We start from the raw sequence: 22,770 nt of genomic DNA on the forward strand, positions 1-22,770 counted from the left end.
GTTTCGTTCGTTCCCGAGGAAGGCCGACACTTTGCAGACCTTCCCTTACTCCTGGCTGCCCCGGAAGAGCTCCTGCTCGCTTCCTGTCCCGCCCCCTTCACCTCAGAGCCGAGCTGGTTCGCCCACAGTCTGCGGCTACCGGAAGAAGCCTGCGAGCGGCTACCGGAAGGGAGGGAGGCGAGGAGGACGGAGCTCTCCGCGCGCGGTTTCGGGGCGGGCGGCGTTGTGAGGCGGCGGCGGCGGCCGAGGCCTCCGGCGAGAGAGCGGCGGTTGCGAGTTCGCGGGACGCCCTCGGCAGAGCCTTCCCCGCGCCTGGACGCCGCTGGCGAGGCGGGAGCCGGGCCATGTCGCGCAGGCGGCACAGCGACGAGAACGATGGTGAGAGTCCGGGGGGGGGCGCTTCTTCCCTCCGCAGGGGACCCGCCGGGAGAGAGAGGCCCCCCTCCTTGGGGCACGTGCTTCGGGGAACAACGGCAGCCTCATCGCGCGCCTTCCCGCACGCCAACTTTTTGATTTTTTTAACAACACCGTGCCCATAAAATATATTTATTTTATTAAATTGAACTTGCACAGGAAGGCGCCACAGACCGAGTTCTGTCAGTACTCAATGCCAAGCCCAGTTGTGTCTGCTCTGGCTGGCAGCACTTGGCCAGCCCAGTTGTGTCTGCTCTGGCTGGCAGCACTTGGCCAGCCCAGTTGTGTCTGCTCTGGCTGGCAGCACTTGGCCAGCCCAGTTGTGTCTGCTCTGGCTGGCAGCACTTGGCCAGCCCAGTTGTGTCTGCTCTGGCTAGCAGCACTTGGCCAGCACAATTGTGTCTGGTCTGGCTGGCAGCACTTGGCCAGCCAACTTTGTCAGCCGAGTTATGTCTGCTCTGGCTGGCAGCACTTGGCCAGCCCAGTTGTGTCTGCTCTGGCTGGCAGCACTTGGCCAGGTGCTGGGGGAAAGGGCTTCTTTCGATGCCCACCTGAGAGAGAGAGAGAGAGAGAGGGCCTGTGAACTACGGGCGCCAATGGCACAGGACCTCCTGCAAGAAGGAGTGGGGGGTTTAAAGGGTGTGGAGATCTGGGTTTCCCCAAACTTGGGTGTCGCACTGTTTTTGGACCACAATTCCCAGCATCCCTGACCGCTGGTCCTGCTAGCTAGGGATGGCGGGATTTGTAGTCTAAAAACAGCACGAGACACAAGTTTGGGAAACCCTGGTGTAGATTAATTTTATTTAGGGGAGACTGTGACCGAGCCCCCCCCCCAAGGTATGAGTATGTGTTGTTAACCCTAAAGATACCTTGGTTGCAACATAGAATCATATGCAGAGAGACGACTAGGGTCTCCAATTCAACCCCCTGCAATATTTTGCCCAGCCTGGGTGTCGAAACCCAGGACTCTGAGATTAAGAGTCTTGTGCTCTATCAAATGAACAATTCCAACCAAAGAATGTAAGACTAATGTATATATTTGACGAAAAGGGACTCGGAGGACAGGGAAGAAATGCAGTAGATGTGTGGTTTGTTTAATGGGTGGAAATGCTATTTAGGTTATTGCTGGGAGTGTTGTGGCTGCCCAGTACCAGCCCTGGGCCAAGACCCCTTTGTCCCAGGTCATGTGCATTTTCACCGTTTGCTGGTTGTAAAATAAAGTGACCATTTTCAAATATGAATAAACTATCTTCACAGGCGATTTCCATGCCATCTGTTGCTGACTCAAACGAAGTACTTTTTTATGCAGAGAGTGCACAATTTAGTGGCAGCCAAGTAAAGAGTAATCAAGTTGTATTATCAAGAAAAGAAAACTAACTGTAATTACCATTTGTGTTTCATTGGTGTCCTAGCACCATGTCACATATTGTGTAGTAGCAGCTCCCTCCTCTTCTGTGTCGTGGGAACATAGATATCATAGAAGGTACCATTGTTAAGTAATAAGATAATCCATTAGCAGTTCAATAAGCTTTGGCTTGTCCTCATTCAGTGTGAGCAGGAAGGAGTGGTAAAAGGAATGGTGGGAAGTTTTGTATGAGTATAGGATTTGGTTGGTGGGGTTTCCATAGAAGGAAGAAATGGAGTTTAGTGTTGAGCTTTGAAAAGAGTGTCTGATTTTCTTGTCTTACTCTTAATTTTGAGAGCTGAAAGCAGAAGGCATTTGGCAAAATAACTGAGGTGTTCAAAGCACCTTTGCAATCTGTCAGACTTGTCAGGCATTCTTTAGTTCATGGATAGGCAAACTAAGGCCCGGGGGCCAGATCCAGCACACTCGCCTTCTAAATCTGGCCCACAGATGGTCTGGGAATCAGCGTGTTTTTATATGAGTAGAATGTGTCCTTTTATTCAAAATGCATCTCTGGGTTATTTGTGGGGCCTGCCTGGTGTTTTTACATGAGTAGAATATGTTTTTTTATTTAAAATGCATCCCAGGGTTATTTGTGGGGCATAGGAATTCGTTCATTTTTAATTTTTTCAAAATATAGTCCGGCCTACCACATGGCCTGAGGGACGGTGGACCGGCCTATGGCTGAAAAAGGTTGCTGACCCCTGGTCTAGAACAAATTATTTCAACCTGGTCTGTGGAGACAGCCTATCGTCATTTCCTGCACAAAAATATTATGGCAAACAAACTTTCACATTATTATTTTTCCCTATAAGTGCAAAGCTGCTTGCAGTGTTGGGCCCAGTTAGTTTGCACGGATGCAGTACAGTGGTGCCTCGCAAGACGAACGCCTCGCAAAACGAAAAACTTGCAAGACGAAAGAGTTTTCCGTTTTTGAGTCGTTCTGCAAGACGAATTTCCCTATGGCCTTGCTTCGCAAGAAGAAAGCCCATAGGGAAATCTCCGGGGACCTCTTTTAAAATGCTGGCGGTCGGGAGCAAAGACTTTCGCCCACCGCCGGCCTTCAGAAGAGGTCCTGGACCTCTTCTGAAGGCCGGCGGGGGGCAAAAGTCTTTGCTCCCCCCCGCCTGCCTTCCCGGGACAGCGGAGACTTCTCCGCTGTCCCGGGCGATCTTAAAATGCTGGCGGGCGGCAACGAAGCCTTCGCTGCCGCCCGCCAACATTTTAAAATCGCCCCGGGACAGCGGAGGCTTCACTGCCGCCCGCCAGCATTTTTAAATCGCCCCGGGACAGCGGGGGCTTTTAAAATGCTGGCGGGCGGCAGCAAAGCCCTCCTGTCCCCGGAGCTTGCGGGGCGGGAGGTGGGGAGAAGGGCTTTTCTTCCCACCGCCAGCCTTCAGAACAGCCTTCTGAAGGCTGGCGGTGGGAAGAAAAGTCCTTGTCGTCCCCCCCAGCCTTCAGAAGAGGTCGGGGGACAGACTATCCCCGGACCTGGTCTGAAGGCGGTTTCCATAGGAACACATTGATTGATTTTCATTGCATTCCTATGGGAAACCGTGCTTCGCAAGACGAAAAACTCGCAAGAAGAAAAAACTTGCGGAACGAATTAATTTCGTCTTGCGAGGCACCACTGTAGTTGTATGGAACAGGCCTCCCTCAGGGCCAGTTCAAGCTGAACTTCACCCTAGAAGGTGCTCCATAGACCTTTCCTATGCTCAGGGGCTCCGTGATATATAGGTCAATACGGAAGGATTTATGGAGGGTAACTGGGTGGGAAACTGCTCTAGAGGCTTTCATCCAAATGTAGGATTATTCTGGTGTTGCTCAGTGTTTCTTCCTTTAGATTCAGAATTTGTAAGCAAAATAAGAATATTATGTTTCTCTGTCTGTTGGATAGCTTTTCTTCCCTTAACTAATCTTGTTAAAAGATGCTGATAAGCTTTGTTCATGGAACAGTTTCTTGCTGTTCTTTGGCATCACCCATTAAGATTGTTGCTATTTACAGATCAGCCATCACTTTAAGAGTCACTTAAACCTAGACTGCAATCCAAACCTTGCTTGCCTGGGAGTAAGCCCCATTGAATTAATTAGGACATGGTTAGGATTGTGTTGTAATTTAGACCGGTGCCACCTATTAAGTCATTTGAATACTACTATGCAAGTACATAGTACTTCTCAAAGCTACGAACATGAGTTTGACCAAACTGCGGGAGGCAGTGGAAGACAGGAGTGCTTGGTCCAGGGGGTCACGAAGAGTCGGACACGACTAAATGACTAAACAACAACATGCAAGTACAATGAGGTGGTAGTCTAAAACTATGTTGACAGCTAACATTTTCACTTCCGATTGGCGATGGAAAATGATTGGTTCATATACATGCATTTCAGTTTTGCATGCCTTGTTTAGCTCCTTGACCTTTGGAAATAAAAGGTTGATGGCTTACTCTCCTTTCCTTCAAGTCTTTAAAATGAGCCCTGCTATATTCTCAATAGGGGGTGGGGTTTTTTGGTCTTGCTTTCCTCCTGGCAGGGTCAGAGGCAGCATGGCCCACTCACATCAGCTTAGCTACAACTGCTATTTTGGCTGCTCCTCTCCCAGAACTTTTCCACGTAGGCATCAAACATTTTATATCTGCAAAGAGTTTTTGTCTGAGTTGGCTTGTTCTGTTTGATCTCCCTCCTTTTCTATTGTGTCTGCTAAGTTGTAAGCCTGTGGGCAGAGTGTCGGATGCTTTTCATCTTAGGACAGCAACTAGAAAATTCCAGGTGCTCTATAAATAATGGCTTGGATCCTGCATTTCTTTCTGCCAGCAGGAACATCATGTGGGTGGAGTTCCACTCATAGGACACTCAGAACAGTGGGGAGGGATGAAAGCGACTTTTCAGTGGCATTGTGGAGGAGGCATTAATCACCTCCTTGGCCCAGCCAGCTGTCCCCTCTTTGGTAGTTTTATCAGCCAAGGGTCCAGAGTTCAAGTAGTTGCCTTGACCGATCCAAGTACAGTGGTGCCCCGCAAGACGAATGCCTCGCAAGACGGAAAACTCGCTAGACGAAAGAGTTTTCCGTTTTGGAGGTGCTTCGCAAAACGAATCTCCTATGGGCTTGCTTCGCAAGACGACAATGTCTTGCGAGTTTCTGCTGGTTCCCCCCCTTTTTCTAAGCCGCTTATCAGCTGATCCGATCAGCAGATAAGCCGCTAAAAGCCTCTAATAGCGCTAATCCGCTAATCCTTCAATGGGCTTGCTTCGTAAGATGAAAAAAAACGCTAGACGAAGAGAATCACAGAACGGATTCTTTTTGTCTTGCGAGGCACCACTGTACCTTGTCCATGCCCTCAAGCCGTACCGACTGAAACTCATCCAACACAACAGGACCAGACAGTGCTATGGACCAGAGTTTGAAATTTGCCAGGCATGTTTTTGCTACTGGTGTGGGTCCAACTGCGACTACGTGGAGATTGTTGGGTGCCGGGTTGGTGGCTGACATCTCCATTGAGCCAGCTGACTCACATGCAGTTCTCTATCATCACATCAAGGAAAGTAAGTGCAGGGCTGAGTACAGATATATTTGACTGTGTTGCAGCCTGTCCACAAGCCACCCAAATGAATCTCACAGGCCACAGTTTAAAAACGTCTGCTTGGTCCATAGTTGATTCCATTTCCACTGTGTGTGTTTCTCCTTCTTGCATACTGGGACAAGTGAATTGTTGTAAGAGCAAGCTGCAGTCAAGCAGTGTAGCTGAGATCATAGAATTGTAGCACCGGAAAAGACCCCATCTGGTCCAACCCCCTGGCGAATAGACATTCTGTTGTGGCGATAGTAACTTAGGTTTAAGGTGCAGTTTGGTGCCTAGCTTCCATATCTGAGTTTCTAACACTGCTCTGGATACTCCTTGAGTGGATTCAGTATTCCAGTGGATGCAAGCAATTTTATTCTCAAAATGCTTAGCAAACAAGTCACAGTGAGATACCATCGGTTCTGCCACTTCCTTCAGGCCAGACTGTAAGAGGCCCTGCACGGCCTGCAAAAGCTTTGTAATGAAGGCAGCAAAGTATGCCGCCTTTGCTCCCTTCACTGCTCAAGGTTTGATTGCATTTGACCAGAGTTTTCCCCCGCTCACGTTCTAGCTGTCTCCCAGCTTGTTTCCTCCCTAAGCTCTGGAGTATACCAGGGGAGCCAAGCAGGCTCCACAAAACAGGAGAGAGCGCTCGGGCGAGCGTGTCAGTGACTCAAGCCATCCAGATTTTCCACAAGTCATGCAGGGCTTCAACAGGAGCACCAGTCATACCAGCTGGCAAATCCCCCAGGGCCATCTGGAATCCAGTTGGACCCATCAGTCTCATAGGTCCATCCATTCTTACAGGTCTCCCACCTGTAAAGACACTGAGGGCCTAAATCTCAACAGGAAGTGATCTGGTCATGACAAAGGACTTGTGTCAATATCCCCCACTCTCGGATCACCCTTTCCCTTCTCATTTGAGAAAACAAAGTCCAGAGTGTGACCTACCAAATGTGTTGAGCCAAAGGCATATTGGGACAGCTTCATGATTGTCATGGCAGCCATGAAATCCTGAGCCACCCCAGAGGTAACTGCTTTGGCATGGATGACCCCCAACAACAGCAGTCTGGGAGTCCTCAACACTGCCTCCGAGACCAACTCTGTCAGCTCAGGCAGGGGGACTGTTGGGCAGCAAGGCAGCCAGTAAACCAGAATTGGCCAACATCAGGGACAGGCACTCTGGGACCTCACTCAACTGGACAGAGAGTCTGAAAAGAAAGTTGGAATATCTGGACTATTGCAACTCCCCCTCCCTGACCCTCAAGTCTGCCCTGATGGTGTCCTGATACCCAGGTAGGCACAGCTGGGTAAGACCAACTCCACCCTGTTCACTTAGGTCTCAGTGATGCAAACGAAATCGGCCTCCTCATCCACAGTCAGATCATGGATGAGAGAGGCCTTCTTCAAAGCCAGTCTGGCATTCAACAGCAACAGGCACAGACTTGACAGCTGGATGATAGGACAATCACAATTCCCCAGGTTGGAGGGAGTGTGGCTGCCTGTCCGTTTGCTCCTTACCAGGCCTAGCCCACCCCCATACCATACCTCCCCACTGCTCTCCCCAGTTCCACTCTTCCCAGCCACAATTTACGTCCTTTAATTTAAAAAACCACCACAAAACCCCCAAATTTAAAAACACATTAAAAACCAGTTAAAACAGGATTTGAAACAATTAGAGCAAGGCTATCCCCAGAGAAAATGATGTTATGGCCCTTGCCTTTCCCTATGGTCGCTCCCCTTTGGGGGGGGGTGCCACCCCTATTGGATCAGGTCTTGATATAGCAAAACCCCCCCCCCCCGGTAGATTGAGCAGACTTCTCTCTGCTGACCAAAGGTGCAAAAAGACCGGCTTTCTCAAGAGATGGAGGAAGGCCAGATGAACAGCTCACCACCTCACTGATGGTCTCTGGCTGTTGCTACCTTTGAGAGTGAAGCATCAGCCTGGAAGATATTGTGGGCTGAGTTCTTCTCTGCTTTATCTCATTGATACAGGAGGGCAGCCACACAAGAGGAGGAGAACATCTGAGCCATCTGAAATTGAAGAGCGGCTGGAATCCTTAATATGCAGAGTAGGAGAAAAGGTATGAGGGGCTGCAGCTTTATACTGTTTTGCATGTGTGGTTTTAAAAGCTTTTAAATTGTGTATTGCAGTGCAAATACCTTTACACAGAGTTCTTCTTCTTCTAATCTCTCAGAGTACTTCTTCCTTGGAGAGTAACTTGGAAGGCCTGGCTGGGGTCTTGGAGGCAGATTTACCAAACTACAAAAGCAAGATACTAAGAATCCTTTGTACAGTGTATGTATGCAAAAGATTTATGGATCCAGGTGATAATGTATTACCTACACTAAATGCTTTTAAACATTCATAAGGTTACGTTGTATATTTGTGTGTGTGTATGTCATTAATTTTCTGTCCTAGATGTTTTCTGTCTTAGATGTTGAAACTGAGAGGAAATCTCAGGGAGGAAATGAACAAACTGAGTAAAACGAGTAGTCTGTTTACCTTAGGCAGAAAGTTTTTGAGCTGATAATCATTGCCTAGCCCTTCTGAGTAAATGTGCGTACGGTTCATGGTCAGAAATGGGAAAAAAGGACCTCAGGTTTTTATTAAAAGTGCACCACTTGCCAAATATTTTGAGGTGGTTGTTGGCAATGGGTGGCAATGATGAGGTGAGCAGTAGTGTGTTGGTACGTCTTTTTTTCACTGTATTGCCTTGTGTGTATGTGCGTGTGTGCTTTCTGGAGTGCTATTGCTGATCATTTAGCCACATACACCGCAATGCAAATGCCACAGTTGGTCTGTTGACTGCAGCAATCAACTGAGGCATGTTTTGTAGTTCCAGATTGCTGGGAGATATTTCAAGGTGCTCCAGGAAACTATAAGAACTTTGCCTCAGTTCTGCCTCCTGCTCTTTCTCCTGTTTCTTCTGCTCTTTTCAAGCAGTGCCCTGCAGTACAAGGAGAGACACTGCTACTCTACAGTGGAGCTGAACTAAAGGCCGGACTCAACTGCCCTGTTCTGCTAGCGGAAGACGGCACGAGGACTCCTGATATTGCAAAGGAGCTTCCTCCCCCAAATCTGCTCTGGAGGGTCAGGAGACCCCCCCCCCCAAATAATATGCAGGGAGAGGAGTGGGGAGATCGTTCCATTGGGCAAGCAGAAATACTTGCGCTGTGGTATGATCACCTTAGTGCTATGTTGAATTTCACCCTAAGAGGAAAAAACACAGTAGATCATGTTGCATGATTTATATGTATTTTATTCTAGTTTTCCAAGGAGAGTTTCAAAAATAAGGCAAATTCAAGCAGAGCCTTTTCTCACTTTGTTCTAGGATATAGATTCTTGAGTTCAAAAAATATCAGTATCCCACCTAACGGTTTGAATTTGCCATGTTGAAGAATGATAACACAATGTTTGCAATCTGAATTAATGCCTGGTGTTTGTGTCTCCTCCTTAATGGGAAAAAAAATCAGGGCACGTTTGTTACCCATAAAGCTGACGGTTTACACTACTCTAGTCGGCCTCCTGAACGCAAGGAACTACAATTTTGGCGGAGAGTTTGTAGAAGCCATGATACGTCAACTCAAAGAGTGTTTCAAAGTCAACATGTATAATGAAGCTGTGGTTTTAGTAAGTTTCTTTTGCATCTTACAGCCTTTATTTAGTTTCCTTTCCAGTGAATCTGAAGGGCTTACCTTTCATCTTGCAGGGTGCAGTTGTGGAAAACTCAATCTCGTTTTCTCCCCAATGCACCCATCCAAACCCACACTTGCCCACCTATTTGTAGCTTTACTACAGTGCTAGTGGCATGGCATGTTGTGTGATTTTAGTGCTCATTCAGAGAGCATCCTCGTGACACTGACGGCACACAAAGGATTAAGATCCAGCAGGTAGATTTTTTTCTTATTCACTGCGTCTTTTTAATACAGTCATACCTTGGTTGTCGAACGGAATCTGTTCCAAAAGTCTGTTCGGCTTCCGAAAACGTTCAACAACCAAGGCGCGGCTTCTGATTGGCTGCAGGAGCTTCCTGCAGCCAGTCGGAAGCCACGTCAGACATTCAGCTTCCAAAGAACGTTCACAAACCAGAACACTCACTTCTGGGTTTGCAGCGTTCAGGAGCCTAAACGTTCGACTCACAAGGCGTTCGGGATCCGAGGTACAACTGTAATTTACAACTCACAGGTGAAGCTTTTTCGTTTTCTGTCTTGCTGCTGACTTTTTAAGGGATTCCAGCCGATGACAAGGTTGGGCCTCGGTCTCGTGTGCTTCCTCGCCTGCTCCCTCACCAAGGGCAGAAGGTAGTGCAGTCACAGTGGGACTCTGACTTTTGGAGAGCCTCCTTTTCTCTATCGGCTGAGGGAGGATCCCAAAGCAGATTCCATTCTCGCCACAAGTAAACTCCCAGCTCCCCCTTCTCTTTCTCTAGGTCCGTTTTCTGTCTGATCTTGTGAATTGTCATGTAATAGCTGCCCCATCAATGGTGGCCATGTTTGAAAATTTCGTTGCTGTGACTCAGGAGGAGGACGTACCTCAGGTAAGCAAGGACATTCTTTTGTTCCATTGATGATTTTGCTTTTAAGATACCTGCCTTCGGAAGAAGAAAAAGCAGGCTTCCTCAACCTCGGCCCTCCTGATGTTTTTGGCCTACAACTCCCATGATCCCTAGCTAGCAGGACCAGTGGTTAGGGATGCTGGGAACTGTAGTCTCAAAACACCTGGAGGGCAGAGGTTGAGGAAGCCTGAGAAAAAGAATGCTGCAACACAGTCAGAAACTTTCCATCAGGATTTTTGAAGGATCTATAATTCTAACCTGCTAGAGCCAACCCTAATTCAGGGTTGGGATTTGAAGCTCCTTGAATAAAACAGACACTGAAATGTCAAATTGTCAGGGATAGGAATTTACCCTTTAGGAAGCCTGGACACAAACACGTGATCAGAGAACCCATCACTTATCACCAGAACATCCTGCTAGTGCCTCTACCAGAAACTCTGTTTATTCATATTAAAGTTTGCCTTAGGAGACCAAATAACACCAGGGTGCTGGATTTGGGTTGGGGGGCCACCAGTTGCTTACTTCTAAACTAGATCATCTTCCGCACACCCGCTGACATCTCTACAACAATATGGTATGTGCTCTGTCACTGAGCTATATGGCCTTTCTGTTCTCTGGCTTGATCATCTTCTGCGTATTTTCTGCAGCTGTTTTCATATTGGTATAGTTTTAGAATCAGTGTTTAAAATATCTAGATCTGTGGGGTGATTTCTGCCAACTGCCGGCAAGATTGGGCATTTTCCAGGCCACGGGTGATCTAGGGAAAGTGAGGGTACATCCTAAATAAAATTGGAGGAGAGATGTGGTCAATTAAAGCAGAACTTAAATAAATGCTTATGCAACCAGTATGATGCATGAACAACTTTTGAGAATTTGCCCTCTTTGTTTAGTAGTCTAGTTACAGAGATTTAGACAGCTGTTTATGGAAATTGGCCTGTTATGTTTTAGAGAGCCAGCATGGTGTAGTGGTTAACAGCGGTGGACTCGTAATCTGGTGAATTGGGTTCACTTCCCAGCTTTTCCACATGCAGCTGCTGGGTGACCTTGGGCTAGTCACACTTCTCTGAAGTCTCTCAGCCTCACTCACCTCACAGAGTGTTTGTTGTGGGGGAGGAAGGGAAAGGAGATCGTTAGCTGCTTTGAGACTCCTTAAGGGGAGTTAAAGGCAGGATATCAAGTCCAAACTCCTCCTCCTCCTCCTTCTTGATAATGATGATTTGTGCTTGAAGTATTATATCGGAATACAAGCCCCTTACCCTTGTTCCTTTTATGCGCCTGAACATTGTCATCACTTCTGTTTGCCACAGGTACGCTGTGACTGGTATGTGTATGCTTTTCTCTCATCCTTACCTTGGGTGGGGAAGGAGTTGTATGAGAAGAAGGATGCTGAGATGGACCGCATCTTGTCCCAGGTTGAAAGCTACCTGAAGTAAGAGAACAGTAACCAATCTGCTTTGCCTTATTAGATAGCAGAGTAGAAAAAAGTATTTATTTTGTCACAGTTTCTGTCCCTGCCCTCCTCTCCCCGTGCCCCCAAGAGGGGGGACACAGGACACATTACCGTGCAAAGTACTACAACTGTCATCACTCCTTATGTCCAACCAGTCTGGGACAGAAGATTACCAGACTGCACCAAGATTCAGAGGAAGAAAGAGCTAAGAAGCAGGCTCTCTGCTTCCTGAACCCCAGACAAAACACTTAAAACAGTAACAAGCAACCCATATGGTTACGAACTGGGTTCAGTACCATGCCACCACGTCCTCAAAGACAAATCCACAGACGTGTCGTAGGCCACCTGAACAAAGCTCACGGACCACAGTTTGGGAACCCAGGCCCTAGAACTTTATTAGATTTTGTTTTTTGAATTGTGCTGAAGTCATCATCGTTATCATGTAACTTTAAAAGTGTGTGCTCTTTTGACTTTTGACTTTCTTTTCAAAAGCCCCAAAAAAGAAAAAAAGGGGGGGGAAACTGAGCTGGGAATTGGATAATTGAAAATGCATACCTAACCATACTCTGGCAACAAGCCCACCCCTCTGTCAATCATACTTGCTTATCTGAGTAACTTTTATATCTCCTCTCACTCTATTTCAGACGGCGTCAAAAGATTCACGTACCAATGCTACAAGTTTGGTCTGCTGATAAACCACATCCACAAGAAGAGGTAAAACGTGGCCAGGAGTCTTGAGTACATGTCACCACATATATCTGAATAATTTTATTTAAAATATATTGTCCTTTGTAGAGCTTGTGGTGTGGTTTACAAGTCCAAGATAAAATACTAATTGAGCGCATTTTAAAAATTAATACATTATAAACCCTGGAAAAATATAAAAGATGTTTTTATCTGGCAACGAGAAGAAATGTTGGCACACAGTAGGCCTCAAATAAAGTCCTCGGTTTTTAAAAAAATAAAATTGTCATGTGGCACTGTGGGCTGCTGTTTTCAAATCCAAGTCATAACTTACCATATTTTTGGCTCTATAAGACGCACCAGGCCACAAGACACACCTAGTTTTTGGAGGAGGAAAACAACCCCCTGCTTGGCAGGGGGTTGGACTCGATGGCCCTTGTGGTCTCTTCCAACTCTATGATTCTATGATTCTATAAGAAAAAAAATATTCTGAATCTCAGAAGCCAGAACAGCAAGAGGGATCGCTGCACAGTGAAAGCAGCAATCCCTCTTGCTGTTCTGGCTTCTGGGATAGCTGTGCAGCCTGTATTCGCCCCATAAGACACACACACAGTTCCCCTTACTTTTTAGGAGGGAAAAAGTGAGTCTTATAGAGCAAATAATACGGTACTTAAGTGGTTCTTTAGATCAAGGGCGTGGCACTCCAGATGTTGCCAGACTACAAGTCCCATCACCCCTGGACATGGACTGTGTTGGCTGAGCCTGATGGGAGTTACAGTCAAACCAGTCCTGAAGCCCTACAGGCTAGCCACCTCTGCTTTCCTCCCTGAGGCACTAACAGCAGCAGAGGGCAAAAGGACGTTTGCGGGGATGGATGGAGAGTTGGCTTCCAAGTCGGGCAGTGGAGTGGACGGAAGAAGAAATGCCATTCTGTTGGCAGCGGGCGTCTTCCTGCATGATGGGCATTTTTGTTTTTCAGTACTTGGATTGCCTGTGGGCTCAGGTTCAGAAGCTGAAGAAAGACCGCTGGCAAGAAAGGCACATCCCAAGGCCATATCTTGCTTTTGACAACGTCCTCTGCGAGGCACTGCAGCACAATCTGCCTCCCTTCACTCCGCCACCTCACACCGAAGACTCCGTTTACCCGATGCCAAGAGTTATCTTCAGAATGTTTGACTACACTGATGATCCCGAGGTGAGTTGCGTGTACGTACGGATGGTGGTTAACGGATTGAGGCTGAATCACGACAAGACAGAAGCACTGTTTCTGGGGGACGGGGCAGACAGGTGTGGGGGCTCCCTGGTCCTGAATGGGGTAACTAAAGAACCAGGTGCACAGCCTTGGGGTCATTCTGGACTCACAGCTGTCCATGGAGGCGCAGGTCAATTCTGTGTCCAGCTCCCTCTGGTATGCCAGCTGAGATCCTATCTGCCCCAGATTAATCCTGCTTGGATTACTGCAATGTGCTCTACGTGGGGCTACCTTTGAAGGTGACTCAGAAACTACGACTAATCCAGAATGTGGCAACTAGACTGGTGACTGGGAGTGGCCGCTGAGACCATATGAAACCGGTCTTAAAGGGTCTACATTGGCTCCCAGTGCATTTCCCAGCACAATTCAGAGTGTTGGTGTTGATCTTTAAAGCCCTAAATGGCTTCAGCCCTGAATATCTGAAGGAACATCTCCATCCCCATCATTCAGCTCCCTGAGGGCCGCCTAGCGGTTCCCTCATTGCAAGAAGTGTAGTTACAGGGAACCAGGCAGAGGGCCTTCTTGGTAGTTGTGCCCGCCCTGTGGAATGCCCTCCCGGCAGATGTCAAAGAGATCAACTTTCCGTAGACATCTGAAGGTAGCCCTGTATCGGGAAGCTTTTAATGTCTGATGTTTTGTTGTGTTGTTTTCTATTCTGCTGGAAGCTAACTAGAGTGGTTGTGGCAACCCATTCAGATGGACAGGGTACAAGTAAATTATTATTAATTATTTGCAAGCATGAAGTGTGCCTCCAGTTTAAATCCCAGGGGGCAGGGGTGTTCATTTAATTCATTGCAGTCCCTGACTATAAGAAAGACACTTTATAATGGGGATACAAAGTATTGTCTTCTCTCCCTTCTAAAAATTTGGTTTTTGCGGTTTCTTTGGGTCCTGGACAGTTTTAGACAAAGAGTTGTGTAGACCAACAGTAGAGGCTTGCAGTAGTCAAGTGATTTCTTCAGGGCATAACCTGTCCCACCCTGCTCATAACAAACAAATATATTTTTGAGACTTTTGTTTCAGAAGTTGCTTTTTGGAGGACATAGGGGGCTACTAAAAAAAAAGAATAAAGAATCTAATGTTCCCTTGAGGTCATGGAACCGGTTTCACAGTTCTTCGAATCTTGACCTGTTTTTGACAGCAGCAAAATTTATTATGGGGGAAAAATACTTTTTAGCTTTTTGAAATTACTTGCAAATGTTAAATCCCCTAGAAACAATAAATTGTATTGTATTGTAACTATTGTCAAAGCTATAGTGCCAGTAATGCAGCCAAACTTTGTCATTTATTTTGTTTAAAATGGACTTTTATGTTATATCACTTCTGCCAATTCTTAATTCCTTCATCAGGGTCCTGTTATGCCTGGCAGTCATTCCGCTGAAAGATTTGTGATAGAGGAAAATCTTCACTGCATCATTAAATCACACTGGAAAGAAAGGAAGACATGGTAGGAGTTACTTTTCATGCAGGGCCACCATTAAGAGATCAAAAGACCTTTGTTTTCTACCTACCTGGCAGCACTGTTTTCTGAGTGTGGCTAAAGAGCATATTTGCTCGTGAGGTGAGGATGGCTGCAATTCACCAATTTATTTAAAAAGCAGCTTGCCTCTTCATCCAATTTCTATTGCGAAAACCTCAAAGAAACTCTTCAGCAGCATCTGCCTCAAATTTCTGCAAATTGCACTGATCTGGAAAAGTTATATTTCACAGTGTCTCCACACAACCTCTTGCCACCGCCTGAAACAGCCCTTTCACAAGTGCAGTATATTACAAACCTTTGATAAAAATAAGATCTATTATCTGATAAAGGGGGGAAAGGGTATCTTTCTGGTCTGGCAGACAGTGACCTACCAAAAACCCAAATGTCTTAAACTTTGAAATGAAACCCTATAAGGAATTCTTCGTAATGAGAAGTGATCAGGATAAAATATCTCCTGAAATAAAATTTTCAGTTGCCAAGTGGGTGTCTGAAAACAAACTGAGAAGAAAGGGCCTCTTGGGATACAGTCCCCTGAAAGGACAAAACACTTCTGGGGTTACTCCTTTTTGAGCCACCTCAGATTTAGGCTGGAAGGAGAACTGCCCCTCTAATTTTGACTGCTTTCAAATGCAAAGGTACAACTGAGGAACTGTAAAAATGGAGTGAGTCGCTGATGTATCCAGGAGGGAAATGATTTTAGAGTTGGGTAGCTGCAAAGGAATTGCTGCTTTCTACTTGGGCGCGAAATGCTCTTTATCAAATTGTGTCTTGACAATAAGTTCACAAAATAATGCTTTCAAAATCCAGACCTCTTTTCTTGCAGTTTCTGTAAATAATGGCACATGGATCTCTCATTCTAGTCAACCAAAGCTTATGGTGGGTTTTGAGGAGATATATACAGATACTTGGAGTCATCTTCAGTTTGCATAGTCCTTTTGCTATGCTTATGAGTCTTACTGTCACTTTAGTGCCAGCTGCATGTGAATGGATACACATGCATTTAACTGACAGTCTGTTCTTTAGCAAGGCTTCAGTTTGCTTCCTAACTGACCTTTTTCTGTATTTGCATTCTTTGAATCACTGAGTTTACCTTTTCCTCTAGTGCTGCTCAGTTACTGAGCTACCCAGGGAATAACAAGATCCCTCTGAACTACCACATAGTTGAGGTATGCATCTCTTTACCATATTTATCTTTTTCCTCTTTCAAAATGCCTTTACTTCCTATGCTGTAAACTCTGTTATAATTTACCCAGACTCATTTGCAAAAAACAACAACACCCAACTATGCAGAAAAGGAGGTTGAATCTGTGTCAAACCTCATATATAAATAGATATGTTAAATACTGATGACCTATATCTGGCTAAATTGTTGTTGTTTTATTTACATCTGGCTGGGTTTCCCCAGCCACACTGGGCAATTTATAGAATATATAAATGCTGAGGATAGTGGTTAGAGCAATTGACCTAAGGCTACTTTCAAGCCCCAACTCAGCCTTCTAGCTTATTGGGTGCCCTTGGGCTCAGTCCCTCTCGCTCAGCCTACCTTGCCTCAGAGGCCAGTGGTGAGGATAAAATGGGGGCCTTAGACCTTGGAGGAAAGGCAGGAAATAAATTTAATAAATATGCAAGTTTGTGCATATTTGTGCAAAGTGTTGGTGCTGACCTTTAAAGCCCTAAACGGCCTCGGCCCAGTATACCTGAAGGAGCGTCTCCACCCCCATCGTTCAGCCCACACTCAGAGGTCCGGCTCTGAGGGCCTTCTGGCAGGTCCTCACTGCGAGAAGTGAGGCTACAGGGAACCAGGCAGAGGGCCTTCTCAGTAGTGGCATCCTACCACCAGATGTTAAGGAAGTAAACAACTATCTGGCTTTTAGAAGACATCTGAAGGCAGCCCTGTGTCGGGAAGTTTTTAATGTTTGATGTTTTCCTGTGTTTGATGTTTTAATTTGCTGGAAGCCGCCCTGAGTGGCTGGGGCAAGCCAGTCAGATGGGCAGGATATCAATGAATTGTTATTGCTGCTGCTGCTGTTGTTCTTAGAGCATAAGACGGGTCATTTCACCACTATACAGTGGTGCCCCGCAAGACGAACACCTCGGAAGACGAAAAACTCGCTAGACGAAGGAGTTTTTCGTTTTCTTAGCCGCTTCTCAAGACGCATTTCCCTATGGGCTTGCTTCGCAAAACGAAGCTTGCCCTGCAAGCTCCGGGGATAGCGGGGAAGCACAGCGCGTCTTCCCCGCTGTCCCCGGACCTCTTTTGAAGCAAGGGGCGGCGGGGAGAAGATCGCTTCTCCCCGTTGCCAGCCCCGCAATCTCCGGGGACAGAGGGGAAGGCGTGCGCGCCTTCCCCTCTCTCCCCGGACCCCTTTTGAACCAAGGGGCGGCAACGGGGAGAAGCGATCTTCTCCCCTCCGCCCCTTGCTTCAAAGAGGGGACAGAGGGGAAGGCACGCGCGCCTTCCCCTCTCTCCCCGGACCCCTTTTGAACCAAGGGGCGGCAACAGGGAGGCAAGAAGAAAAAACTTGCAGAACGAATTAATTTTGTCTTGCGAGGCACCACTGTACCCCAACAGTTGCCAGACTTAATACTAATAATGCCTTCCAATATCAGTTCAGATAAGAGAGGTATACAGTTCATTGTATCTGTGTCATGTTTTTCCCCCCAGGTAATCTTTGCCGAGCTGTTTCAGCTTCCTATTCCACCACACACTGAGGTCATGTACACAACACTTCTTATTGAACTTTGCAAACTTCAGCCCGGCTCCTTACCCCAAGTTGTATCCTTTCTCCTCAACAACTCTGATATCAGTTAGCACATTTTTTGTAGGAAAAAATGTTAATGCATTATGTATAACTGTTCACAGCTGTATTAGACGTCGGTTGGTTGCCGATGCAGGTTATTTTGATTAATTGCTGAAATGAAAGTTGTGACTAAAAACCTTTTCATTGGTAACCAATCTTATTCATCAGGCAAAAAGAGGAAGGCTACTCAGAAGCGTAATGGTTGTAGCCTGCCCTGAGGCCTATGAGTGAAGGGCAGGTAATGAATGAAAATAACAATTATAATAATTCTACATGGCAAATAAAATATTGCCCTGCCTCTTAAAGTGTCTAAATCCAAGATACAGTGGAACCTCGGCTGTCAAACGTAATCCGTTCCAGAAGACCGTTCGACTTCCGAAACGTTCGACAACCGAGGCACAAAGGGCTGTCAGCAAATTCAGTTGAGAAAATTGAAAAACACGTGGCGGAAGTCATTCGACTTCCAAGGAGCGTTCGAAAACGGAAGCATTTACTTCCGGGTATTCGGCGTTCAGGTTCCCAAATATTCGTCAGCTGAGACGTTCGAGAACCGAAGTTCCACTGTACTTGATTTGAGTCTGATTCAGTAGCCTAGCGCCCTAGGTTTGGGCACACACAGTTTCTCTCTTAACAAAGGGAGAGTTAAAGGTTCGTCCATATTATTCCTTAAATGGAACCTTGCAGCTTGCACAAGCCACAGAAATGCTGTACATGCGCTTGGATACAATGAACACTACTTGCATAGACAGGTAAGCAAGTGCACCTACCTTTAGATTTCCAAGAAGTTTGTGAAGCAGGTTTCATCAGATGTCATGGAGCGGTTGGATGCAGAGGAACGGTGGGAGGAATCAGCCAAGGGAAGAAGGCTCAGAACCTGGGGTGGGGGGTCAACGGTGAGTGGTCAGAGGGAGAAGACTGGGAGGAAGAGGTATTGGAAGCTGAAGAGGTAACAGGGCTTAGTGATCTGGGAGAGCCTGGCAGGGGGGAGTCCAGAATCCGGCAGAAACTGAAGGAGGAGGAGGAAAGTGGAAAGAGGGAGGCCCAGAGGCAGAGATGAGTCAGGCTGGTGAAGAGTTATAGGTGCCTGCCCTCTCCCCGACTCCTAGAACCAGAAGAGGCATGAAAAGGGCAGAGGAGCAATTGGCTGCATGCTGATGCCGTCTCCGATCGCTTCGGGAAAGCACTGGAGAGCAGGAGACTTAAGACAGCTGTGAGAAGGCAGGACTTTCAGTCTTGGCAATTGATTGTCATGGAGGAAGGCCGCGGGGAATGAGCCGCTCTGCTCACTAGGCCTGAAACTCAACAAAGTCTGTGGAGATCGTGTTTTTGTGCTAATAAAAAGTTAACTCCATTTTTGAGCTGTGTGATTACTGATAGGTGGGTTTCTGTGGCATCAGCTTATTTGAACCGAATAAATTTATAGCTGCTGTTTCCTGTTTTATGGTCACAGTGATTATCAAAGAGTGGGGGTAGCCAAGTACATCTTAGCTTGGAAGACGAGCCAGGAACACCTGTAAATACGCTTCAAGTATTACATACAAAACTATTATCTGAAGCGTCCATATCTGAACTACAGTGATACCTCTAGTTGCAGACACGATCCATTCCGGGGCGCTATTTGCACCCCGAAAAGTCTGCAACTAGAATGGCGCTTCTGCGCAAGCGCGGAGTGTGATAGACCGCTTCTGCCCATGCGCATGTGGCGAAACCTGGAAATATACACTTCCGTGTTTGCCGCATTCGCAACCCGGAAAACCGCAATGTGAAGCAAATAATTAGCTTGTTTTACTAACTTCAAAGATAATTAGAACTTACAGAAGATCCAGTTATCTGACAGCTTTGGGCGTTCTGCACCTTAATGTTAATTTTTTAAGAGTTCTGTATTTACATGCGCTTCATAACCAGTATTTCCAAGAATCCATTTCAACAAAATGGGTAGTGACATTCTTTGTAACGGCTAGGATATAGTGTGAATAATGTCACTGTGAATGGCTGTGGTTTGGTCACCTGGGAGATAGTGAAAGTTTCCTTCTTTTTTCATGAAGGTTCATTAATTGGTTTTCCCACCATCTGAATAATTTTCAATTCCGTTGGAGCTGGGAAGACTGGTAAGTTTATTTCTTGTCAGTTTCTCAATTGCTTTCACATATACTTTTGTAATTTTTCAGTGATTCTTATTATCTCCTTCTGAAATATCCAAATGGTGCTAAATTCTGCAAATGTCAAATTACAAACGTGATATATTTTCAACGATTTCTGTGCAAGACTAGATAGCCCACAGGTATCTGTGGTTTAAAATGTCATTATGTGAAATTATGTAAGCTTTGCTGCCTTAAACTGTAATCCCCAGTACTGTATGAATTTGCTTCCTAGTGGCTCTGACACTGCAGAGAGCCAAAGAAGCACAACATTGAAGATTGAAGCTTCCCAAATCAGCGCATATTAGACAAATAAGCCTTTATATGCTTCTCTGGGTAATGGCAATTGCACAATTTTGTTCCAATGATAGGTCAGATTGTCTTTCTGAGGACCTTGACAAACCCAGACCTAAATTCGTAAGAGAAGTTTTGGAAAAATGTATGAGGTGAGTGAGGCATCAGAATTGCAGAAGGGGTAGTATTCTTAGCCTATTTTTCCAACTTAATGCAGTTGCTAAAGTGAGGAGGAAATAATATCAGCTCCCACTCCAAACCAATAGTATTTGCTTAGTCTTTGTATGTTTGTCCAGGAATAGGGCACTTACTCATTTTGAGTTAAGACATCATCTGGATGGTATTTGTCTCGCTAACAGGAGGGGGAACAGTAGTTGGAAGTATTCTGCTGGGAGAAAATTCAGTAAATAAAAATAGTGCTTTTGAATGAATTTTTAAAATTCTCTCTCCGAGTTTAGATCCCTCAGTTTAATTCCTTGTTTTGTAATGTCTAATGATCAAACAACAAAAACAAAATTGACTAAATGGAAAACAATTGAGCATACAAATAAATGAACCCAAATAGTTACCGGGAAGTAACTTCTATTCAGGTCAGTGGAGCTGACCTCTGTGTAAATATGTTCAGGAGCTGGGTGTTAGGGGCATAATTGTACTTTGGACTATTCCTTTCCTGTTTCAGTGTAAAGCATAGACTTTGATTTTGCCATATCTTGATTTATAATCTGCATTCACTGAGGTTGAGTAAGGGTTCATGCTTGGCTGGGTTTTGTCCATAGACCTGTATCGTGATAGGAGTATCACTTCTTCATCTTATGCAAAATCTTTTTTTCCTAGGCTTTCCTACCACCAACGAATAGTGGATATTGTTCCTGCTACGTTTTCAGTCCTAACTCCTGCAAATCCAGCATGTATTTATAAATACGGAGATGAAAGCAACAGTATGTATATGGGTTATGCACTTGCTGCAGTGTTTTCTTTCTATTTTTAAATAGTTGGACTAGTTTTGTTGAATCTGCCTTTGGGGAGCTGGTGTGTAGTCTAGTGGGTGAGAGGCTGAGCTATGGATTGAGGTGGGGTCCTGGTTCAAATTTGGCCCCTGCCATAGACTCAGCAGGCATTCTTGAGCAAGCAACTCTCTCAAAGCTACAACCTCCATCTGCAGTATGAGAATAAAGATGGAATGTTGTAAGGATTACAAGAGAACAAAGAAATTCTTTAGCACTGTTTGTTTTGTTATACTAATAGCCTGAGCTTCCTCTAAAACAGCCTTTCTCCACCTGTGGGTCCCCAGATGTTGTTGAACTACAACTCCCATCACCCCTAGCTAGCAAAGCCAGATCTCAGGGATGATGGGAGTTGTAGTCCAACAACATCTGGGGACCCACAGGTTGAGAACCGCTGCTCTAAAAGGTCCAGAACAGCCTACAAGCAGCTCCTAATCTACAGTCCAGGTCCACATCTGCTTTGCTTCAACAATATGATAGCAGAAGGTGCCCTTAAAGATGTACAGTCGTACCTTGGTTCTTAAACGTAGTCCATTCCGGAAGTCCGTTCGACTTCCAAAATGTTCAGAAACCAAGGCGCAGCTTCCAGTTGGCTGCAGGAGCTTCCTGCACGCAAGCAGAAGCCGCGTTGGATGTTCAGCTTCTGAAAAACTTTCGAAAACACTTCCGGGTTTTGGGCATTTGGGAGCCAAAACATCTAAGTACCAAGGCGTTTGTGAACCCAAGGTGCTACTGTATTTGCCAGTTTCCTGCATGGCAGTTCAGTTTTTATGTTTGGAGCTCCTCAAAAGAGTTCGAGGAGCCTGGCAAACTGCTGAGCAGAAAACCAGGCCAGCCTATTAGTGTGCAGGCACTCTGGAATGAACAGTGTGTTCATTCTCAACAAGTTTTAAAACTTAACATCTAGGCTGGTGGGAGAAAAAAGGATTGTGAAGTTTGACTTGGTTGTTCATTCTGGAAGTCTGCAAGATGATGGCGTTTCTGCTGTCTTGGCTTTTAGGAGGAAATAGGGCTTTAAAAATAAATAAATAAAGGTAACTTTGCTTCTTTGTTTATTTGTAGAGTCTCTTCCAGGATACAACGTTGCCCTCTGCTTAAACATCGCCATTAAAAACAAAGCGAGCAACGATGAGATTTTCACTATTTTGAAGGATGTGCCCAACCCTAATCAGGATGATGATGATGGTAAGAACTTCTGATAGCTGTAGTCAGGTGCTCCTAGTTCTTTCCGTATTTAAGCTTATTTCATCGTCCTGTAGAAGTGCTACTTTGCAACGTCATCTTCTCTGAATGCATAGATTTAAAATTAGTTTCCATCATTCAACAAGTGTACAAAATATTAAGGAAACTGGAAAAAGATGGGTCACTTGATATGGAATGACCCTCCCATGGAGAAAAATTGGGGAAGAAAATGGCTCCTCTTTGGTTTCATGTACACACGCTTGGGCTTAGTTAAACACACAGAGAGATCATACTTGCCTTTGTTACATAGGCATAGACCTTTTTTTATTAAAAAAAAAGGCAGAAAATGTGGGTGCTGAATCAAAGGCTGTACTGGAAGTACTGACTCAAATGTAACTTTTATTTTCCAGATGAAGGCTTCTCTTTTAATCCTTTAAAAATAGAGGTGTTTGTGCAGACGCTGCTGCATTTGGCCGCAAAGTCATTCAGTCACTCCTTCAGCGCTCTGGGAAGGTAAGTATAACCACAAAGTTGCCAGTGCTATCAATAG

At 45.7% G+C, this 22,770-nt stretch overlaps 1 protein-coding gene and 1 long non-coding RNA gene across 4 annotated transcripts in view; one reads left to right on the forward strand and one right to left on the reverse strand.

Moving 5' to 3' along the window:
• LOC310696528 overlaps nt 1–22,770 on the reverse strand; it is a 131,152-nt gene that overhangs the window by 24,388 nt on the left and 83,994 nt on the right. The window lies entirely within an intron of this gene.
• NCBP1 (nuclear cap binding protein subunit 1) overlaps nt 91–22,770 on the forward strand; it is a 30,585-nt gene continuing 7,905 nt past the window's right edge. Inside the window, exons 1-17 of one of the 3 annotated variants that reach the window (XM_083481731.1) lie at nt 91–378; nt 7,372–7,460; nt 7,575–7,675; nt 8,854–9,010; nt 9,810–9,917; nt 11,243–11,364; nt 12,030–12,099; nt 13,049–13,264; nt 14,671–14,768; nt 15,904–15,967; nt 17,467–17,577; nt 18,287–18,351; nt 19,648–19,710; nt 20,112–20,186; nt 20,869–20,972; nt 22,101–22,223; nt 22,631–22,733. In XM_083481731.1, coding sequence (XP_083337857.1) covers nt 345–378; nt 7,372–7,460; nt 7,575–7,675; nt 8,854–9,010; nt 9,810–9,917; nt 11,243–11,364; nt 12,030–12,099; nt 13,049–13,264; nt 14,671–14,768; nt 15,904–15,967; nt 17,467–17,577; nt 18,287–18,351; nt 19,648–19,710; nt 20,112–20,186; nt 20,869–20,972; nt 22,101–22,223; nt 22,631–22,733 — 1,703 coding nt within the window. In that variant the 5' untranslated portion in view covers nt 91–344. Of the gene's footprint in view, nt 379–7,371; nt 7,461–7,574; nt 7,705–8,853; nt 9,381–9,427; nt 9,918–11,242; nt 11,365–12,029; nt 12,100–13,048; nt 13,265–14,670; nt 14,769–15,903; nt 15,968–17,466; nt 17,578–18,286; nt 18,352–19,647; nt 19,711–20,111; nt 20,187–20,868; nt 20,973–22,100; nt 22,224–22,630; nt 22,734–22,770 lie in introns of those variants that run through there. The other 2 variants (XM_083481732.1, XM_083481733.1) reach the window with 2 other exon arrangements.

Source organism: Podarcis liolepis (assembly GCF_965112155.1).
Source record: "Podarcis liolepis genome assembly, chromosome: 17".
In the NCBI taxonomy this organism is placed as follows: Eukaryota; Metazoa; Chordata; class Lepidosauria; order Squamata; family Lacertidae; genus Podarcis; species Podarcis liolepis.